The sequence below is a fragment of the Chlorocebus sabaeus genome, chromosome 25, assembly GCF_047675955.1.
Source record: "Chlorocebus sabaeus isolate Y175 chromosome 25, mChlSab1.0.hap1, whole genome shotgun sequence".
NCBI lineage: Eukaryota > Metazoa > Chordata > Mammalia > Primates > Cercopithecidae > Chlorocebus > Chlorocebus sabaeus.
Window position 1 is genome coordinate 21,741,909 of NC_132928.1, and position 17,931 is coordinate 21,759,839.

Genomic DNA, 17,931 nt, shown 5'->3' on the forward strand with positions numbered 1-17,931 from the left:
AGCCACTGATTGAGATTTCAGTTCAACACTCATATTATACTAAAGGGAAACTGAAGACCACAGAAATGATGTTAACTAAGCACACTCTGCCCAGACTAAAGCTCTACCCACAATTACTACTGTCTCTTGCTTCTGCTGCAAGCAAAGCGAAACCAGAGATTAAATCAGGATAATTCCTCCCGTCATATCAAAATAATCTCTCCAGTCATAAGCACGGTGGTTGACCAGGAGTCCCTGCAAAAGTCTTCTTTTTCATTTCAATAAATAAGGACTTTTTCCTGCCTTTCAGTTGCTATAAAAATTTAGTGCTATTGCCAGATAAAACTGCCCACTAGAGAGACAGAAAAAAAAAGCAACATTATGAGGTGTGGAAGAGGGGCAGGTAGGGAAAAGGCAGAAATATAGATCTTGTTCTGAGGACAGAAGAAATTTCCCTGTTTAAATGTGTTACATGAGAAGACTCAAACTTGCTGCATTCCAGAAAATGAAAGAGTCATGCAATAGGAACAAACTCAGTAAAGGTGTCAACAGATCACTTCTGAAAAGAATAAAATAGCAAAGTTGATGACATAAAACATACATATTAACGAACAAACATATTAACACACATACATATTAACTAACATACATGAACTTTCCCCTTCCCTAACATTAATTTAAGTGTAGGACAAGTCATATTAGTTAGCTCTAAGACCTTTCTATATACCAGGCACTGTGCTAAGTGCTTTAAATGCATCCCACTTATACCTTACTAATACGCAGTAAGAAAAGTACTAAATCAATTTATATATATATACACACACACACATATTTTTTATATATATATACACACACACACACACACACTCAAAATGTATACAACTTTCCCAAGGTCATATTCCTGTTTATATCTGCCGATTATGGCAAATAATTTTGGATTCACTATGCATAACAACTAAAATGGCTATAGAAATGTCCTCCCTCCTTTCATTACTAAAAATAAGTGGACACCACCAGAAATTTGAAGGATTTTTAAAAAAATCACCAGGAATTTAAAGGATTTTCGAAAAAATATAAGCAGGATATTACTAAACCTGAGGCACTGGACGTTGGAGATTTTGTATTGGGAGAAGTCGACACTGGAAAACAAAATAATAATGTAGATTGGACCAAACACTTGGGAGTTATTGCTGGCATTTTCTCCAGGAATTTACAAGATTTTTGAGACATATAAGGAAGAAGCTACTAAACCTGAATGACTCAAAGTTGGAGATTTTGTACTAGAAGGAGGCAACACTAGAAAACAAAATAATGTTAGAAGATCAACCACTTGAGAGTTATTGCTCTCATTTTTTATATGAATTATGCCACTGTTGACTTACTTAGATAAAAATGCCTATGTTTCAATTCACTCCAAAAAGTTGTTGTAATTCACTTTTTATACATAAAAATATTAAAAGCATACACCCATGCAATGTACATAACATGCTAAGAACCCTGGAAAAGCACACAAAATCACAACAGCAGAATTTGATGTGAATTTCATGTCATATATATGGCATAGAAATGAATACAAGACAGAGTTAAATACTAAAATTGTTTCTTTTCAGTTATTCTGTATGACTGACAGTTAATATCAAAGAAATAAAGCCTAAAACGAACAGCAACAACAACAAACCAAGATGGAAAAAAGATCACCTTTGTACCTTTAAGACATTTTGGAACTGGGGGATCCCAAGTACTGTTACTCTCACAGACAATTTTGTCGCTGCCGTTGAGGTAATAACCCTTATCGCATTCAAACATAACTGTCGCTTTGTAGTAAAATTTTTTTCCAAATCCTGATATCTGTTTTCCATTTTCAACTACTGGAAATCGACATTTGACCACTGGAAAATTAGAGAAACCTCAGAATTAATGGATATCTGCTTTAACAGAAAAAGTAGTACAAAGTAGTAATTTCCAGTGGGAACAGAGACAAGGAATGGAATGCAAGATGTTAAAAACATTTTTTAAAAGACTTTAAATATTAACTGACATATTCTCCTTGATATAGAATTCTAGGGTGTTTTATTTTTCTTTCAGCACTGACAGACATAACCATATTGTAACCACGTTTTCTTAAGAAAACCTGGCTGGCTGTCATTCTTTCTTGTCCCTGCCCTCCTGAATGTAATATGGTTTTTTGTTGTTTTCCCCACTCACTGATTGCTTTTTAAATGTTTGGTAGTTTTTACTAAACTACTGCAGGGGGGCGGTGGTGGTGACAAATTTTAGTAATTTATTCATCCTGCTGAAGGTTCACTGAATCTCCTGGATCTGAGGTTGTTTTGGATCTAATTTGGATAATTTTTGGCCAATATTTTTTCAAATAATATTTTACACCATTCTCTCTCCGGTCTTTCTGAAAACTCCAATTACATGTATGTTTCACTGCTTGATACTCTCCCACAGGTCTGTAAGCCTCTCTCTTTTTTCAACATTTCTTCTTAAATAAGGTTCAATTTCTATTGACCTGTCTTCAGGCTCACTGATCTTTTGTTGTGTCCAATTGTACCTAACGATATTTTTAAAGGTTAGTTTATTGGATATAATTTACATACAGTAAAATTCACCCTTTCAAGTGTACAGCTGTATAAGTTTTGACAAATGCAAATAATCATGTAACTACCACCACAGTAAAGACACAGGAAAGTTCCATTACTCTCCAGAATTTCCTCATGCTCTTTTGTGAGTTACCCCTCTTCCCCCTCACTCGCACTTCCACAACCAGCCAACCATTGATCTACTTTTATCCCTATAGTGGGACTTTTTCAGAATGTCACATAAATGGAATCACAGCCTTCTTAGTATGGCTTCACTTAGCATGATGCTTTCAAGCTTCATTTGTGTTGTGGTTGCATGAATCAGGAGTTTATTCCTTTTAATTGCTGAGTATGAGTCCATCTTTTAGAGGTAGCACAAGTGGTTCATTCATTCACCAACTCAAGAACGTGTGGCAATTTGCAGTTTGGGGTGATTATGAATAAGGCTGCTGTGAACATCCTCATATAAGTTTCTGCGTGAAAATGTTTTCAGTTTATTTGGGTTGCTGTGTTGTATGATAAGAGTATGTTTAACTTTATAAGAAATTGCCAAAAAGGTCCCAAAGTGGTCCTTTCACTTTGATTCTCACCATCAGCATATTAGAGTTCCATCTGCTCCATATCCTTGTCAGTACCTGGTATTGTCAGTTTGGGGTGTGTGTGTTTAAATTTCAGCCATTCCAATAGGTATTTAGTGGCATCTCATTGTGAGTAGAGACAGTTTTTATTCCTTCTTTTCCAACATGTGTGCCTAATTGCTTTCTCTTGCCTTACTGTACTGGGTGGGATCTCCAGTACAATGCTGAATGGAGTGGTAAGAGTGGACATCCTCACTGCTTTCCTTCCAGAATTAGGTGTTTATTAATTAGACAGAAATGTAATAAAGGTTTTTTTTAACCACTCAGTACAATGTTATTTTTACCACTACGTATAATTTTTTTGAACCATTAAGTGTAGTGTTAGCTGTGAGATTTTTGTAGATGTCTGTTATCAGGGTAAGACAGATAGTATCCTTCTGTTCCCAGTTTGCTGAGAAGTTTTATCGTGAAAAAATAAGATGATGAATTCTGTCAAACACTTTGTTTTTTTGCATCTAATAAGATAATCACATGATTTTCTTTCTCCTTAACAGTCTCCTTATGTGGTAAATTACATTGATTAATTTTTGCATTTGAACTAATCTTGCATTCATAGGGTAAATCCTGCTTGGTCATGATTTACTTTTCTTTTTACGTATCACAGGACTTGGTTTGCTAATATTCTGTTGAAGACTTTTGGTCCTGTGTTCATTCAAGGATATTATTTGTAATTTTCTTATAATGTTTTTGTTTTCTGGCTTTGGTATCATGACAATGCTATCATCATTAAATGGGCTGAGAAGTGTTCCCTTCTCTTGCACTTTCTTGATACGCTTGTGTAGAATTGCTATTATTCATTCCTTAGATGGTTGGTAGAATTTCCCAGCGAAGCCATCTGGGCCTGCAGCAGGTTATTAACTACAAATTTTATTTCTTTATAGGAGTATTCAGGTTATCCATATCTTCAAGTGAGTTTTGACATTTTGTATCTTTCAAGGAATCTGCCCATTTCAGTTGTCAAATTTGTAGGCATAAAGTTGTTTATAGTATTCCCTTATCATCCTTTAAATGTCTGCAGGATATTTAGTGATACTCTTTCATTCTTTTGTCTGCTGGATAATTTTGTTATTCAAGTGAAGTTTACATCACCGATATTAAAGAATGGTCATATGCACAAAAGAATATAAAGCTTTTTGGCTAAGGGCTGGGGAAGTGAGAAAAAGCATGAGAAACACATGTGGGGTGGACATGAGGAAGGAAAGTGAAAGGTGTAGGAACCCCCACCTCACTTCCTGAGGCAGGACTCTCAAGACTCTCAAGATCAAGCGGCCATTAATTACATGGATTCAGATTTCTTTCATTCTAGACTTAAATTTAACCTTAGGTTTTTGCTCCAGCACCAATTTAACAGAGCAACATAGGCATTTCCAATCTAGCAGCACACGCTGTTTCCAAGCATGTGTGACTGGCGCACCGCAGCTCCATGCACACCCCAGGAGCGCAGTCCATGCCCAGAGCAGGTGCCTGTGCTGCTGAACCTGACAAGAAGCCTCCCTTCAGAACACCACCTGTCACAAGGTGCCACCTGAAGGGATCTGAGGTCTCTAAAGATCAACTGGTGCCTGTGATTTCCAAAGACCTAACCTTAGCCTTCAATGACATTTACATAGAAATTGACAAATAAAACCCTCCATAATTTACACTTCAGACTAGGAAGACATGGCACAGATCTTCCAATGACAAAAAAAAATGTAGCAGCTGTGTGCGTGTTCCCCATTTTAACCAAGCTCTCACTGTAACACAGAACATAAAGGAGAAGGGTTGCACACAAATTTAAAGTATTAAAAAAAAAATCATACGTTAACGCTGTTGACTCATTAACAATGCAGGGAAACTCAATGCAAAATAAAATCCCTTATTTAAACCAAAAGGAATGAAATGTACCAACTACAACTGTGTAGGCTCTAACGTAGCAGCACAGAATGTTTCCAGAAAAAACATACATTGAAAAAAATAAAAAATATTCAGAGATAAAACATAAAAAGATTTAAAAATATATATCTTAAGAGAATTTATTGCTCAAAACATATAAAACTTAATTCTAAGAAATTCACCTACCTAAATTTAAACAAGATTGCTGCAGTTGCAGCTTGCCATCCTCCAGGAGACATGAAAAGGGACGAGGGGCGCAAGGCTGTGGGGATGTCAAGACTGCCCCAAGGTCAAAAAGCCTTTGAGGAGAGCCCTATCTCCCACTGTGACCAGCCTCCGGCCTACCCTCTGCACAGGGGAAGACGGGGTGGGTCTGGGGCTGCAGACCCTGCTGGAATTAGCAGAGGAGCCAGCAAGGCTGGGGGGATACAGGCTGGCCAGACTCCCTTAGCTGGATCCCGTACTCTACATCTGGCCAGCGCTCTGGGGTGCCTGGCTCAGGTCTCCATCAGGATCTCCACCACGTGTTCCTACTTGCCCAGGTCAGAACGCAATTGCAGCTGGCGGTGGGAGGCGGGGCGGCTGCAGGGCCAAGCCTTTAAATGCTTTGCAGGGCCACCTCCCACAGTGTGGATCAGCACCGTATGTCCAGGTCGTCGTAGGAATTGACCACGTCTGAGGTCAGCTCTTCCATGCAAACTGGGGTTTTTGGTCTTCAGTATTTCAAATATCTAGATACTTCTGAAAGTCTCCTCTATTTCCCCAGGGCTGTCGGTCTCCCAGATGCTGCTTGTCAGGACTCCTGGCGCCAGTGCTGAGGTGACAGAGCAAAGGTCTGAAAACTGGCCCCTTCATACAGCAGTGTCCAAAGCGGGGGGCATGGCACACACCCTCTGGCTCCCGCGTGGTGGGCACAGGCCACCAGCACAGGATCTCTGCAGAAACCAGGCAGTGGAGCAGCACCCACCCCACACTCTTGGGTGCCACTGTTCACCACATCCCATCCTGGGCCATCTCCTCTTGGATCTGCCAGGCGTGTTGGCGATGAGGACCCTGTGGCAGTGGTTGGGCTCCACCAGCAAGTGGTAAAGCTGGAGCTTCTAAAAGGACAAGTCCGGGAGTGACTGCCCCTGCCAGCTGCAGGAGGGCAGGATCTTCAAGCTGGCTGGGGTGCCGTGCCTGGCTGCCACTTCTTTCATTCTCAGTATTGGTTAATTTGCATCTTTTTTGTCAGTCTGGCTATAGGTTTACACACTTTATTGATCTCCAAGTAGCAACTGTTGGTTTCATTGAGTTCCTCTTTTTTTTTCTCTTCTCAATTTCATTGATTTTGGCTCTATGTTTATCATTTCCTTACATCTGCTAGTTTGGGATTTAACTTGCTCTTTTTTAGTTTCTTAAGGTGGAAAATTAGATCATTGATTTGAGACTTTTCTTTTTTTCTAACACAAGTATGTTATGCTATACATTCCCCTGTAAGCAATGCTTTAGCTGCATCCTACATATTTGGGTATTTTGAGATGTTGTGTTTTTATTAAATTCAAAACACTTTGTAATTTCCCTGCTGACTACTTCTTTTATGCATGGGTTATTTAGAAGTGTCCTGTATACTTTCCAGTTCTTTGGGGACTGGCTTTGTTATTGATTTCTACTTTCATTCTATTGTGATCAGATAATATATTTTGAATGATTTCAATTTTTTGAAGTTTGTTAAAAATTTGTCTTATTGTCTAGATTTCTTTCTTTAAATGGGCAAGTACCCTACAGGTCTTCGTACTTTTGGTCACTCCAGAGTACCTTAAACATTTGCTCTTTAAAAAAATTTTTTTTTTAACCAGAGTTTATCATTTTTATTTGTGAGATGACTAGTCTGTTACAGTTTACCACTACCATAGCCAGAACGCTTAGATTTCTTATAATACAAGATGAAACTTTCTTTAAGCGAGTGTGTGTTGATTTATTTTTTTGGTTATTTCAAACAACAACTTCTAACTCATGCAGATACATAGTAGTTCACACTGTATAAAATGAAATGCCAAGAACATGTAGGGGTGAGAAATAGGGAACTCTAGCTAGAACTCTTTTTTGACTTGAATTGACCTGTATTAAAATAAATTAGAAACCAATTATACAGGAGGAGGAAGCACATACACCTGCTTTGTTTATTTGTAGATAAAACTATTTACAAAATGTTTCCAGAGTACTTACAAATGAAGAAGGAAATAAATTGAAAGGTTACCTTTACACTCTGGAGCAGCATGACTCCATGTTGAATTGTTACCACAATAAATCATGCTCTCTCCAATAAGTGAAAATGGATCTGGTCCAGGTGCAGGATCACAACTGTAAGTTACTGCATCAAGATACTCAAACACTTCTACTTCACTAAAGGTGTGTTTTCCATTTTTTATTTTTGGAGGTGGTGTACACAAAATCTCTTAAAAATGAAGAAAATGAGGAAAGGAAATGTAAAAGATTAAGACAGCATTAGTAAAATTTCTATGTCTTCAATAAATTCGTCAACATAGGGTTTCTACCAGCTGGTTGTGAATTCAATATGGATTTAAAAGAAGGTTTCTATGAGCAAATATATTATCCCAAATTCAAACCATTAATGTAGTAACTAACTTTCAGAACAAATCTCATTTTCTTAAAGTGTAAATGCCCATTGACATGGTTTGGATCGGTGTCCCCACCAAATCTCACGTGGAATTGGAGTCCACAGTGTTGGAGATGGGGCCTGGTGAGAGGCGTTTGAATCATGGGGGTAGATTTCTCATGAGTTGTTTAGCACCATCCCCTTGGTGCTGTTCTCATGAAACTGAGTTCTTGGGAGATCTGGTTATTTAAAAGTGGGCAATGCCTCCCGTCCTCCCCACCTTGCTCCTGCTACTGTCATGTGAGACACCTTGCTCCCCCTTTGCCTTTCCCAATGATCATTAAGTTTCCCGACGTCTACCCAAACCCCCAGCACATGCCAGCATCATGCTTCCTGTAGAGCTTGTAGAAACATGAGCAAATTAAACTTCTTTTCTTTATACATTACAAAGTCTCAGGTATTTCTTTACAGCAATACAAAAACGGCCTAATACGCCTATATTTATTTGCAAGGCCATGCTAAGTTCTGTTCTAGTCATCACAAGAAATGCTGACAATTAATGAGAAAATATGCTTAACTCAGTGCTGGTAGAGAAATCCTTTGCAATTTATAAATATATTCATTATCTAAATTGGTGGTTCACAATGCCACCAAAATATTATTGTCTTTTTTCACTCTGATCCTAATAAGAATACACTGATTTTTTTTCCAAAGGCTTAGCATGACTTTGCATGATGTTGAAGAGATGTGCAAAAATATGTGAGCAATGCCACTATTCTCACTAATTTTATTTTTATTTGGAAAATTTTTATTTTTCATAAAAAATGTTACATATGTTAATTTGTATTGCATCTATTCTTACAAATTAATCAGGCCAGGTGGGGTGGCTCACATTTGTAATCCCAGCACTTTGGGAGGCCCACGGAGGCAGACTGCTTGAGCACGGGAGTTCAAGACCAGCCTGGGCAACATGGCAAAACCCCGTCTCTTCAAAAATTACAAAAAGCCAGGCATAGTGGCACACGTCTGAAGTCTCAGCTACCGGAGAGGCTGAGGCTGCAGTGAGCTGAGATTGTGCCACTGCACCCAGCCTGGGAAATAGCCTGAGACTCTGTCTTAGGAAAAACAAAAACAAAACCAAAATGAATCAATAATTATTTAAAAACCTCTCCGTTTGAATTCCAGTATGATAAATTCCAATAGATATAACCCACATAAAATAAAGTTCTTTGGGATCTTTGTTAATCTTGAAGTGTAAAGGGTTCCCTGAGGCAAAAATCTTTGAGGACTACTGGTCTAAATTTAAAAAAAAAAGAATTTACTTACTTTCACATAATGGGGGCTTACCGCTCCAAACTGCTACTGTGTCTTTAAGTTCACAATATAGAATATCTTTACCAATTAAGTAATAACTAAATGAGAAAAGAAAGGGTTACTGTTTTACATAGTAATTAATAAGACACACATAATAATGAAGGAACTTTTTATATGGTTTCTTTTCTATACTGCAGTAGTTTGAGGAGGTGGTTTCTTAACATACTATATAATGAAAGTGCTAAATAAATCTGCAATTTAATCAAATAGAGTTTCTCCATTTGAATACATATTGGCCAAGAGCAAAGATGTCTAAATAACTCTGCTGTGCCTTTCTGCCCAACCTCTTTGCTGCCTCCTGCAATCACAACACACATTCATTTCTGTGCCTTTTCTCACACCACTTCGCACAGTAAGCACAAGGACTGTGTAGAGAGAACAGGCCCTAGAGCTGGAATGCCTAGATTCAAGTCCCTGCTTCTCTACTTACCTAGTTGCTTGAGCTTGGGTAAATCACTTAAAGTTCCTTCACTCAGTTTCCTAATTGATTTAAAGGGGATAACAGTACATGAGGTTGTTTAGGGGATTAGATAAGTTAGCATTTGGCACATAGTTAGTGCACATAAGTTTTAGCTCCTATTAATATTATTTAGAACAGAGTGTATTTCTAGGAATAGCTCATTGAGTATAGGAATACTTTCATTAAGTATACCCCTATACTCAATGAAATCTTCCCTGATTTAAATTCATAGGAATCTCTCCTCCTTCTGGACTCTGAATCATCATGAATAATTCTACTTATTTGGTATTCCTCATTTAGGATTTTGCTTTTATAGCTCTCAGTATATATTGTCTCTCAATAAGGTTAGAACTTCTTTTAGGAAGGTCGGTGTCTTAAAGTTTTGGTATCCCTCAGTGTTCCGAGCAAGCAGTATGTGTCAACTGAATATTCCAATATTTCTACTTGACCAAATTTTAAAAACTGTCAGTTGCCTTACATAGTCACAGCTGATTTTTCCTCCAAGACTCACTTACTTTTTCTATATTATGGTGTATTACTGCTGTTGTTTGAATCTGGTTTGTCTCTACCAAAACTCATATTGAAATTTAATTGCCAGTGTAACAGCACTGAGAGGTGGTGGGGCCTTTAAGAAATGATTAGGTCATTAAGCAGGATAATGCCTTTCTAGAGGGTGTTCATTAATTCTTGAGGGAATGTGCTCTCATTCTTGTAGGCTTCAATTCGTTACCACGAGAGCACATTGTTATAAAGCGAGAGCCCCTCCCTTGTGCTTTGTCTTTTTTGCAGGTGCTACATTTCCCTTTCACTTTCCAGCATGTTATGTTGCAGCATGAAAGCCCTTGCCAGACACTACTGCCATCCCCTTGAACTTCCCAGCCTCCGGAAACATAAGCCAAATAAATTTCTTTTCTTTATAAAAGCCTAGCCTTAAGTGTTCTGTTTTAGCAAGAGAAAATGGACAGAAAATTATATTTACTCTCTAAATGCACATTTATCTCAAATGTCTAGTATCTCCAATATATAAGACTTCAAAATCTCTACAGAACAAAGGCTATTACTGAGCACTCAGTACCGGTTTTTGAGATGCTTCACATTGTAGCAGTCTCAAAAATAAGGTTTTTCAACTGAGAGATTTTGACCAACATGATGGTAAAGGCTAACCAGGTCAGTTTTGGTCTGGTAACACTTAACAGAGTCATCTGGATACAAGCGTATCTGTAGGTGGCAATTCTATTTCTCATTTTTGTGAGCCCTACTTAAACTCTAAGAGTTGGCGGATTTAAACAGGGGACACTCAGTTGTGAAGGATAAATTCTCATGATTACTACATTCTTAATGCTTACAACAGACTTATTGTCAGAAATAACAAGTTTTGCTTTCCTTCAGTATCAATTATTTTCTACTTACTTTAATATCTTGCCTATCCCCATAAAACATCCAAGAGTTGTTTGGCTAGAAGTATAACTTGCCACATAGAAAGCAAAATTAAGTTTACAGGAAAGCTTAAGAAGAGAAGCAAAACAAAAATAAAATTACTAACATTTCCCTTATTTCCTCTAAGGAGCAACTTACCCCTCGTTACAAATAAAGTGTAACTCAGAACCAAACTCGTAAGACCCATTTGCAAGGATTGCTTCACCATTTAAAGGATCCCGTATATGTGGACACATTTCTCCTAAAAGAAAATAATTTTGACAGTTTTCAATCCAGTTATAAAACAGATCTGAATCAGAATCAAAATTCTGCAGTGCTCTTTTGAATGCATGGGAATATTATTTTCTTTATTTACCTATTATAAGGGCAAATTTCAGTTTCATGTTCACCTAGGCAATCTACTGCCAGGAAAAAGATTTCTTGGAGATTTTGATTTCTCAAAGCCCGCAATAATGCATTGCTATCTTAAACCTCATTTCACAAGAAGAAAATCATTATCACCATAGTGGAATATGTACCCCAAAATGTGTGCAAATCTCTAGAGCAAGCAGAAAAAAAAAAAGGAAGGAAGGAAGGAAGGAAGGAAGGAAGGAAGGAAGGAAGGAAGGAAGGAAGGAAGGAAGGAATCTCTAGAGCAAGCAGAAAAAAAAAAGGGGGGGCTCGTTTACTTACTATAACAGCCCTCATCTGAGACAGGTAGCCATGTATGATTCCGATCACAAATACTATGGGTGGCAAGAGGAGGTACATAGAAGTATCCTTTTTTACACTTATAATCTACTCGTTCCCCAACCTTATAGTAGGGTTTTGGTTTACCAATGAGCTCCATAGCTTCAAATGTTGGTGGCGCCTCACAGGCATCTAGGGATAAGAGAATAGGAACATGAAGATGAAGTACTGATAGCACTTTAATGAGCCATGGACTGTGGTCTGGCAGCAAGTAGTACAGAAAAAACAGAAAGGCCCTTGGCAAGATTTTAAATGATTGTTCCATGCTTTTACCTGAGTGCTGGTAGTAGTGGAGGAAATGGGACTTGCATGTTTTAAGTAACAATCCTATTAGCTTTTGGTTTATTTGGGAATAAGCATTCACCAATAAACTGAAGAGACAGCATTAATGTCTTTGGTCTTAAAAAATATACGGATGCATCTTTCCCCACATTTTTCTAAATGCATTTCAAAAGTAACTTCTCTAAGAAGTCTTCTACAGTATAGAGCACTCTGCTCAGATTGTTCTTCCATAGTTTAAAACACTAACTTATAATAGCTTGTCGCTTCAGGCTATCTTCTCTTAAAAGGCATGTTCCTGGGGTTCAAGGAACATGTTCTTCTTTTTCTACTATACTCCACCCACCTCGTGGGTGCTCAAGAAATGCTGACACCGACAAACTCTATCTGCCAGTAAGTATTCAATACATTGTCTGCTACTGTGCCTGGGGAGATCAAACAACCCTAGTTTGGATTCATGTTGTGCTAAGTCAAACAAAAGGCTCAAGCTGCCCTAAAAGGACAGATAATAACGTGAAAGTCTGAGTTTATGATGATGAGTGTTTATTCCTGATAAGCCTGTTGCTTTTCAGAATTTACTTGCCCTGTGATTTAATCCTCTTCCTTATTTCTTGCCTCTTTTGCCCTACTCTGCCACACTGAGTAGCTTGGCAGTCCAGTAGTGTCACATCCTGGTGCTGTTGCTCACCTTGCTCCCTCTGCTCTGAATACCCTTCCTCCCTGGCCAGTAGCTACAACTCCTGCTCAACTCTTATCTTCCTTAATCCACCCATCATCTCCTCCAGGAAGCATTTTCTGCCTCCCCCTGGGAAGCAGTGATCAGTCAACTTCCCCTGGAATCTCCTCCTGCATGGATCTCTCAGGTAATTATCACATGCTTTTGTGTTTAATAGTTAACATGGCCAACTCCATTCATCCATGCAGCCACAACACCCAGCACAATATGTCACTCATAGTAGCTATTCACAAAAAAATTGGTACTCAAAGTCCACTGCTGTCAAACACAAAACAATGTGAAGAATATATTGTAACCAATTTCATATTGAAAACAATCATTCTACAGCACAGTGGAGAAAGAAGATTAGGCCATTTCTCGTGCTGCCTATCTCCCAGTCTTCTGGTATCCTGGCAGGTGACCGGATATGGACTGCTCTCTGCATGGTAGTATGCCGAGTAAGCAACTGAGAAGCTACTGTGTAAGCACTTACTGATCTTGGCTTCTTTCATCGGAAATAAGGAAAACACCTAAAATAGGCAGAAGAGACCACATACAACAGGAGATTGGGGATTTTGTCCAAAAAAGCAGTTCCTCTACTGGAGGAATGAATGAGACTGGCCTGAACTTTGATACATTGTTTCCTTCAGCTATCTGGAACCATTTGGCAATTACCTTTGAGAGGGCAGGTCTCCCATGCACAGCACTGTCTGCTTACCAAACCTTCTCCTTGTGAGACTGAGCTGTTCCAAAAATTGAATGTTTATTTTAATCCATGTATTATCTCTGCCCAACATCGTGAGTTCTCATTTTCACTTTCTCTAGGTTTCATACCTGTCTTGATTTATGCTTATGAACCTCAAACTTAACCTTGTTTTTCCTTCTCTTCATTCTTAGTTTTATCTTTCATGTTGCACCCTATTCATTTTATTTTTGTATGTTCCTCTATTTCAAATCGCATTCATCATCTTCTTCAACTTCCTGTTTTGTTTTGTGTGTGTTTGTGTTTTGTGTTTTGTTTTGTTTGGTTTGAGACACGGTCTCTCACTCTGTCACCAAAGCTGGAGTACAATCAGGGCTCACTACAGCCTTGACTGCGGGCGCTCCAGTGATCCTCCCCCCTCCGCGTCACAAGTAGCTGGGACCACAGGCATGCAACATCACACCTGGCTAATTTTTTTTTTTTAATTTTTTGTATAGGTGAGCAAATTTTTTGTATAGGTGGGCTCTCCTTACGTTGCTCAGGCTGCACTTCTAGCACTAAGCCTATTCTAAGCATTAATCGTAAAAGACAAAAAGAAAAAGTCCTCTCGTTTTCTTATCACCACTACTCCCTACTCCCATCACCCTCCTTCAAAATGAACATTTTAATGATCAGTGAGCTGCAAGACTGAAGTACCCGAAGCTCTGCAAAGTTAACACAAACAGGCCAGACAGATCCTTTCTGGCCCTCAGCTGCCCCTGCCCTAGCTTTTTAGGTACCACAGAAAGACCATCCTGAGCAGAGCTCTTTAAACAACCTTCCTCTTGGAGGCAGGAGAAGCTTTTTCCTAGGCTCTAATCCCCAGCCGAATAGTATATTTAATTTTCTGGTATTTAACAGATATGGAGGCTAACAAATGGGGCTTTTGGAACCACAAGTATGACAACACAGGCAGGATCCCTGCATTCTGACAGGGAGAGACAAAGAACAGAAAAGGTCATTTTAAAAGGGTGATTACAAGTGAAGAGGGACTTGAACCGGGTTGTATGTTCAACCTGGGATGGGGGAGGTTGTGGGGGCGGGGGCGGGGGGGGCGCGTTCAGAGAAGGTCTCCTAGGGCATAACCTTCCAGCTAACTTTGCAGAAGAGCAGGCCTGTTTCTGCAGCAGGTCAGGAGGAAAGTGTTCCCAGGCTGAGGGAACAGCAAGCACAGATGCCCCAGAGTCTGTTTGATGAGCAGAAAAGCCTTCCCTCCCTCGAGACATCTGTTAAATGCTGTCAGATTTATATCTGAAAACTATACTCCTTTCCTCCAGAGAACTTCCCTTGGTTCATAATTTATTTGTTACTATTATGTTTTGGTTAATGTCTGCCACTCCCAATACATTGTAGCAAATAATTTATTGGTTACCTACTGTGTTTCCGGCACTGAGCACTTACCATCGAGCACTTACCATCGAGCAAAACAAAGTCTCTGCTTATCTTCCTGCATGAACGTGTGTGTAAACCAATAGTGAAAAAAGGATCAAGAAAATAGGAATGGTTTGTTATTGCCTACCAGTGTAATAGCAATAGACATACAAAACCCATATTCGTTGAGCAAATGCTCCTAAGGAAAAAAATGCAACACAGAAACTATACGTTATTAGATCCTAAATATAATTTGGACATAGATACACATGAAGCGCACATAAAGTCAGAAAGAAATATACCAAAATATTAAAAATAGTTGTCTTTTGATTCTGTTCGTGTAGTACAATAAGCATGTATTTCTTAGCGGTTTTTTTGTTTTGTTTTGTTTTGACAGGGTCTCACTCTGTCATCCAGGTTAGAGTGCAGTGGCATGATCACAGCTCACTGCAGCCTTCACCTCCTGGGCTCAAGCGAATCTCCTACCTCAGCCCCCAGAGTAGCTGGGACCACGGGCACACATCACCATGTCCCGCTAATTTTTGTATTTTTTTGTACAGATGGGGTTTTGCCATGTTACCCAGGTTGATCTCGAACTCCTGGGCACAAGCAGTCACCCCGCCTGGGCTTCCCAAACTGCTGGGATCACAGGCGTGAGTCACTGCGCCTGGCCTAGCATGCATTTTTAAAATTACTGATTCCACTCAATGAAATACAATACAAATTTAGTGAGATAGGCCTTAAGCTTTAGTTTATGAGCTGTAGGGGAAAACCAGATTAACATTATTTGCCTTCCTTTGTTAGGATACTAATTTCTCACTAGGCTTGGTTACCAGTGTTTTTTAGGTTGCTTCACATCTCTCAAATATGACTCTAATGAAAAGAAGGAAAACAATGTCAAAAATCCATTAGGTAATGGAATCAGATACTGTCTCTATTGGTTGGGAACAGGAAGATGACTCGATGGTCCACCCACCCCCAAAAAAGCAGCCATTTAAAAACTAATAGGAACTCAGGCAACACGGAAGTCTGTTCACAGAAGGCACAAAAAGCATGGCGCGCCCTTACCACCTCTCTAACCCAGGCACTGAGAGCCTGCTCTCACCCAATATGCCCTCCCCAGCCCCTGCGTCCGCGCTCACTCCATTCAAAGCAAACAGTGAGCTAGCTGTCTTGCCCACAGTGAACTCCGCACACAGGCCACTTGCGCACAACACGCTCCCAGCAACACCTGGCCAGGCCCTCTCGCCCAGCCCAGTCCAGCACATGGGGCACAGCAGACGCACTGCAACCCTTACCGCGGGTACTGTCCAAGCCCTAATGAACACCCCACTCACCAAGGCACCAAGGGAACACAGGGCAAACTCTCACCACGGGCACAGCACGGGCCCTAGCAACACTCCCACGCACCTGTGCACTCCAGGGCAAGCCCTCACCTGGGGCGCCCAGTCCGCACTCCCCTTGTCGACAGGGCTCAATCCCGAAAACACTGTTCACGCTTTTGAAGGGGACACAGCCAGATCCTGTGTAAATGCCGGCCGCGCACACCACGCCCCGAAACAAGCTTCACCTCAGGCTCTGCGTGGTCCCCGCATTCCCCGCCACATACCCCCGGGATCTGAGCACTGCACCCCTCGGAGAACCCTGGCCTCGCTCTCTATCCCAGGCAGGCACGATGTGCAGTGAGCCCCGCCCCCCGCCTCCTGCCCGACTGACTGTGCAGAGCTCTAGCCTCGCCGCGGACGCGCGAACTCGTCCCGGGGTCCTACCGGAGAAGGAGGATAGCTGCAACACGAGGGTAGCCAAAAGCAACCCAGGAAACCGACCGGAAGAAAAGGGACGCTCGCGGCGGCCGGGAGGCGCCATGGCGCGATGCGGAAGACGCCGCTATTTTTCCGGAGGGAGAGCAGAGAAACCGAGAGCCAGCCGAGCAGGGAAGCCCCTTCTGAGTCCGGCTATGGTACGCAACAATCACCAACTCACAAAGTATCTAGGCCCGCAGGACAGGTGGGCGTGGCCTGAACCGCGCCGGGGGCGGAAGTCAGTCGACTCACGAGGGCGGCTGGGACCAATCGGCGGGCTGCGGGGTGGGGCCTCGGCGTTCAGAGGCAGCCGTTGGCCTTCGAGGAGACAGGGCGTGGCCCTGGCGGGGCCTACCTGCCCTGGCTTCCCGAACCCCCCTTTTTTCTTGGTAAACCTTTGGCCGACCATCCCGGAAGGCTGAGGCGTCGTGCGGGAAAGGGCTGCCTCATCGTCATATTTGTGACCAAGGAAGGGTGGAAAACTAAGCTGCTTTGGTCATCGTTTCCGGGAACTGGAGAATCAAGAATAAAGCACTTCGACGTAAAAATAGAGATCCAGAGTCCAGGCAGGGGGTCACCGTGGGCCAGCACCCCTCAGAGTTAGTTTTATCCTGGGGCCCTGCAGGCTGTCTGGACTGCCTGGGCCCTTATTTGGTATTTTGCATTAGTCAGGCATTATTAGGAACAATATTTGAGTTTTTCTTGCTTGAATGCCTGCTACTGTATCGTCTTGGGGCCGTCTTGTTTTCACAGTCTCAAAGGGTTGGCTTCTGCACTCCCAGCCGCTAAGGTAATTTGCTGTTTGCTTCCCTCCCTGGAGAGGACCCCTCAGAATCTAATTTATTAAGCAACACCAGGCTGTTAGCATATTGAGACTCTATGGGGCCCTTGCCCTTGAGCAACTAAATGTTTTATTGAAGACGAAATACACATGCATGAACAATGTAAGACCAAGGGTGTCCTACGTGCCAGTTGGAAGCAATGAATGCAGGAGGATTGGGGTGGGTAGAAATTGTTAGGTGAAGAGTGGATAAGGGGGAGAAGTTTTCTGGTGAAACAATCTTAGGAAGAATATCGGAAAATTAAGAATGAGCAGGATTGATTTGTAGGGTTCTGAGTAGTAAACCGGTATGGCTGGTAACAGGAAAAAAAGGGACATGACTGGCAATACAAGAGCAAACAAAGAGTTGGCATTTCTTCCTCTCAGACCGGCAGAGAATTAAAACCTCAGCCAGTGTGAGTGAACGTGTTGCAGGGAGACCAGCACTCTGTTTGTAATACAATTTTTCAGAATGTTAAAAGTCTTAAAGTGGACATGAGTTCCCTTAGGCTATCAGTTCCCAGAGAAA

General features: G+C 41.0%; 1 protein-coding gene across 10 annotated transcripts in view; it reads right to left on the reverse strand.

Moving 5' to 3' along the window:
* Positions 1–16,818, reverse strand: part of CD46 (CD46 molecule) — a 43,051-nt gene extending 26,233 nt beyond the window's left edge. For 5 of the 10 annotated variants that reach the window (XM_007988617.3, XM_037985610.2, XM_007988621.3 and 2 more), the window contains exons 1-6: positions 16,550–16,818; positions 11,617–11,805; positions 11,083–11,185; positions 9,000–9,085; positions 7,314–7,511; positions 1,686–1,868 (exon numbers count right to left, since the gene is read on the reverse strand). In XM_007988617.3, coding sequence (XP_007986808.1) covers positions 1,686–1,868; positions 7,314–7,511; positions 9,000–9,085; positions 11,083–11,185; positions 11,617–11,805; positions 16,550–16,646 — 856 coding nt within the window. In that variant the 5' untranslated portion in view covers positions 16,647–16,818. Of the gene's footprint in view, positions 1–1,073; positions 1,119–1,230; positions 1,276–1,685; positions 1,869–7,313; positions 7,512–8,999; positions 9,086–11,082; positions 11,186–11,616; positions 11,806–16,549 lie in introns of all 10 variants that reach the window. The other 5 variants (XM_037985611.2, XM_007988611.3, XM_007988612.3 and 2 more) reach the window with 3 other exon arrangements.
* Positions 16,819–17,931: the final 1,113 nt, after the last annotated feature.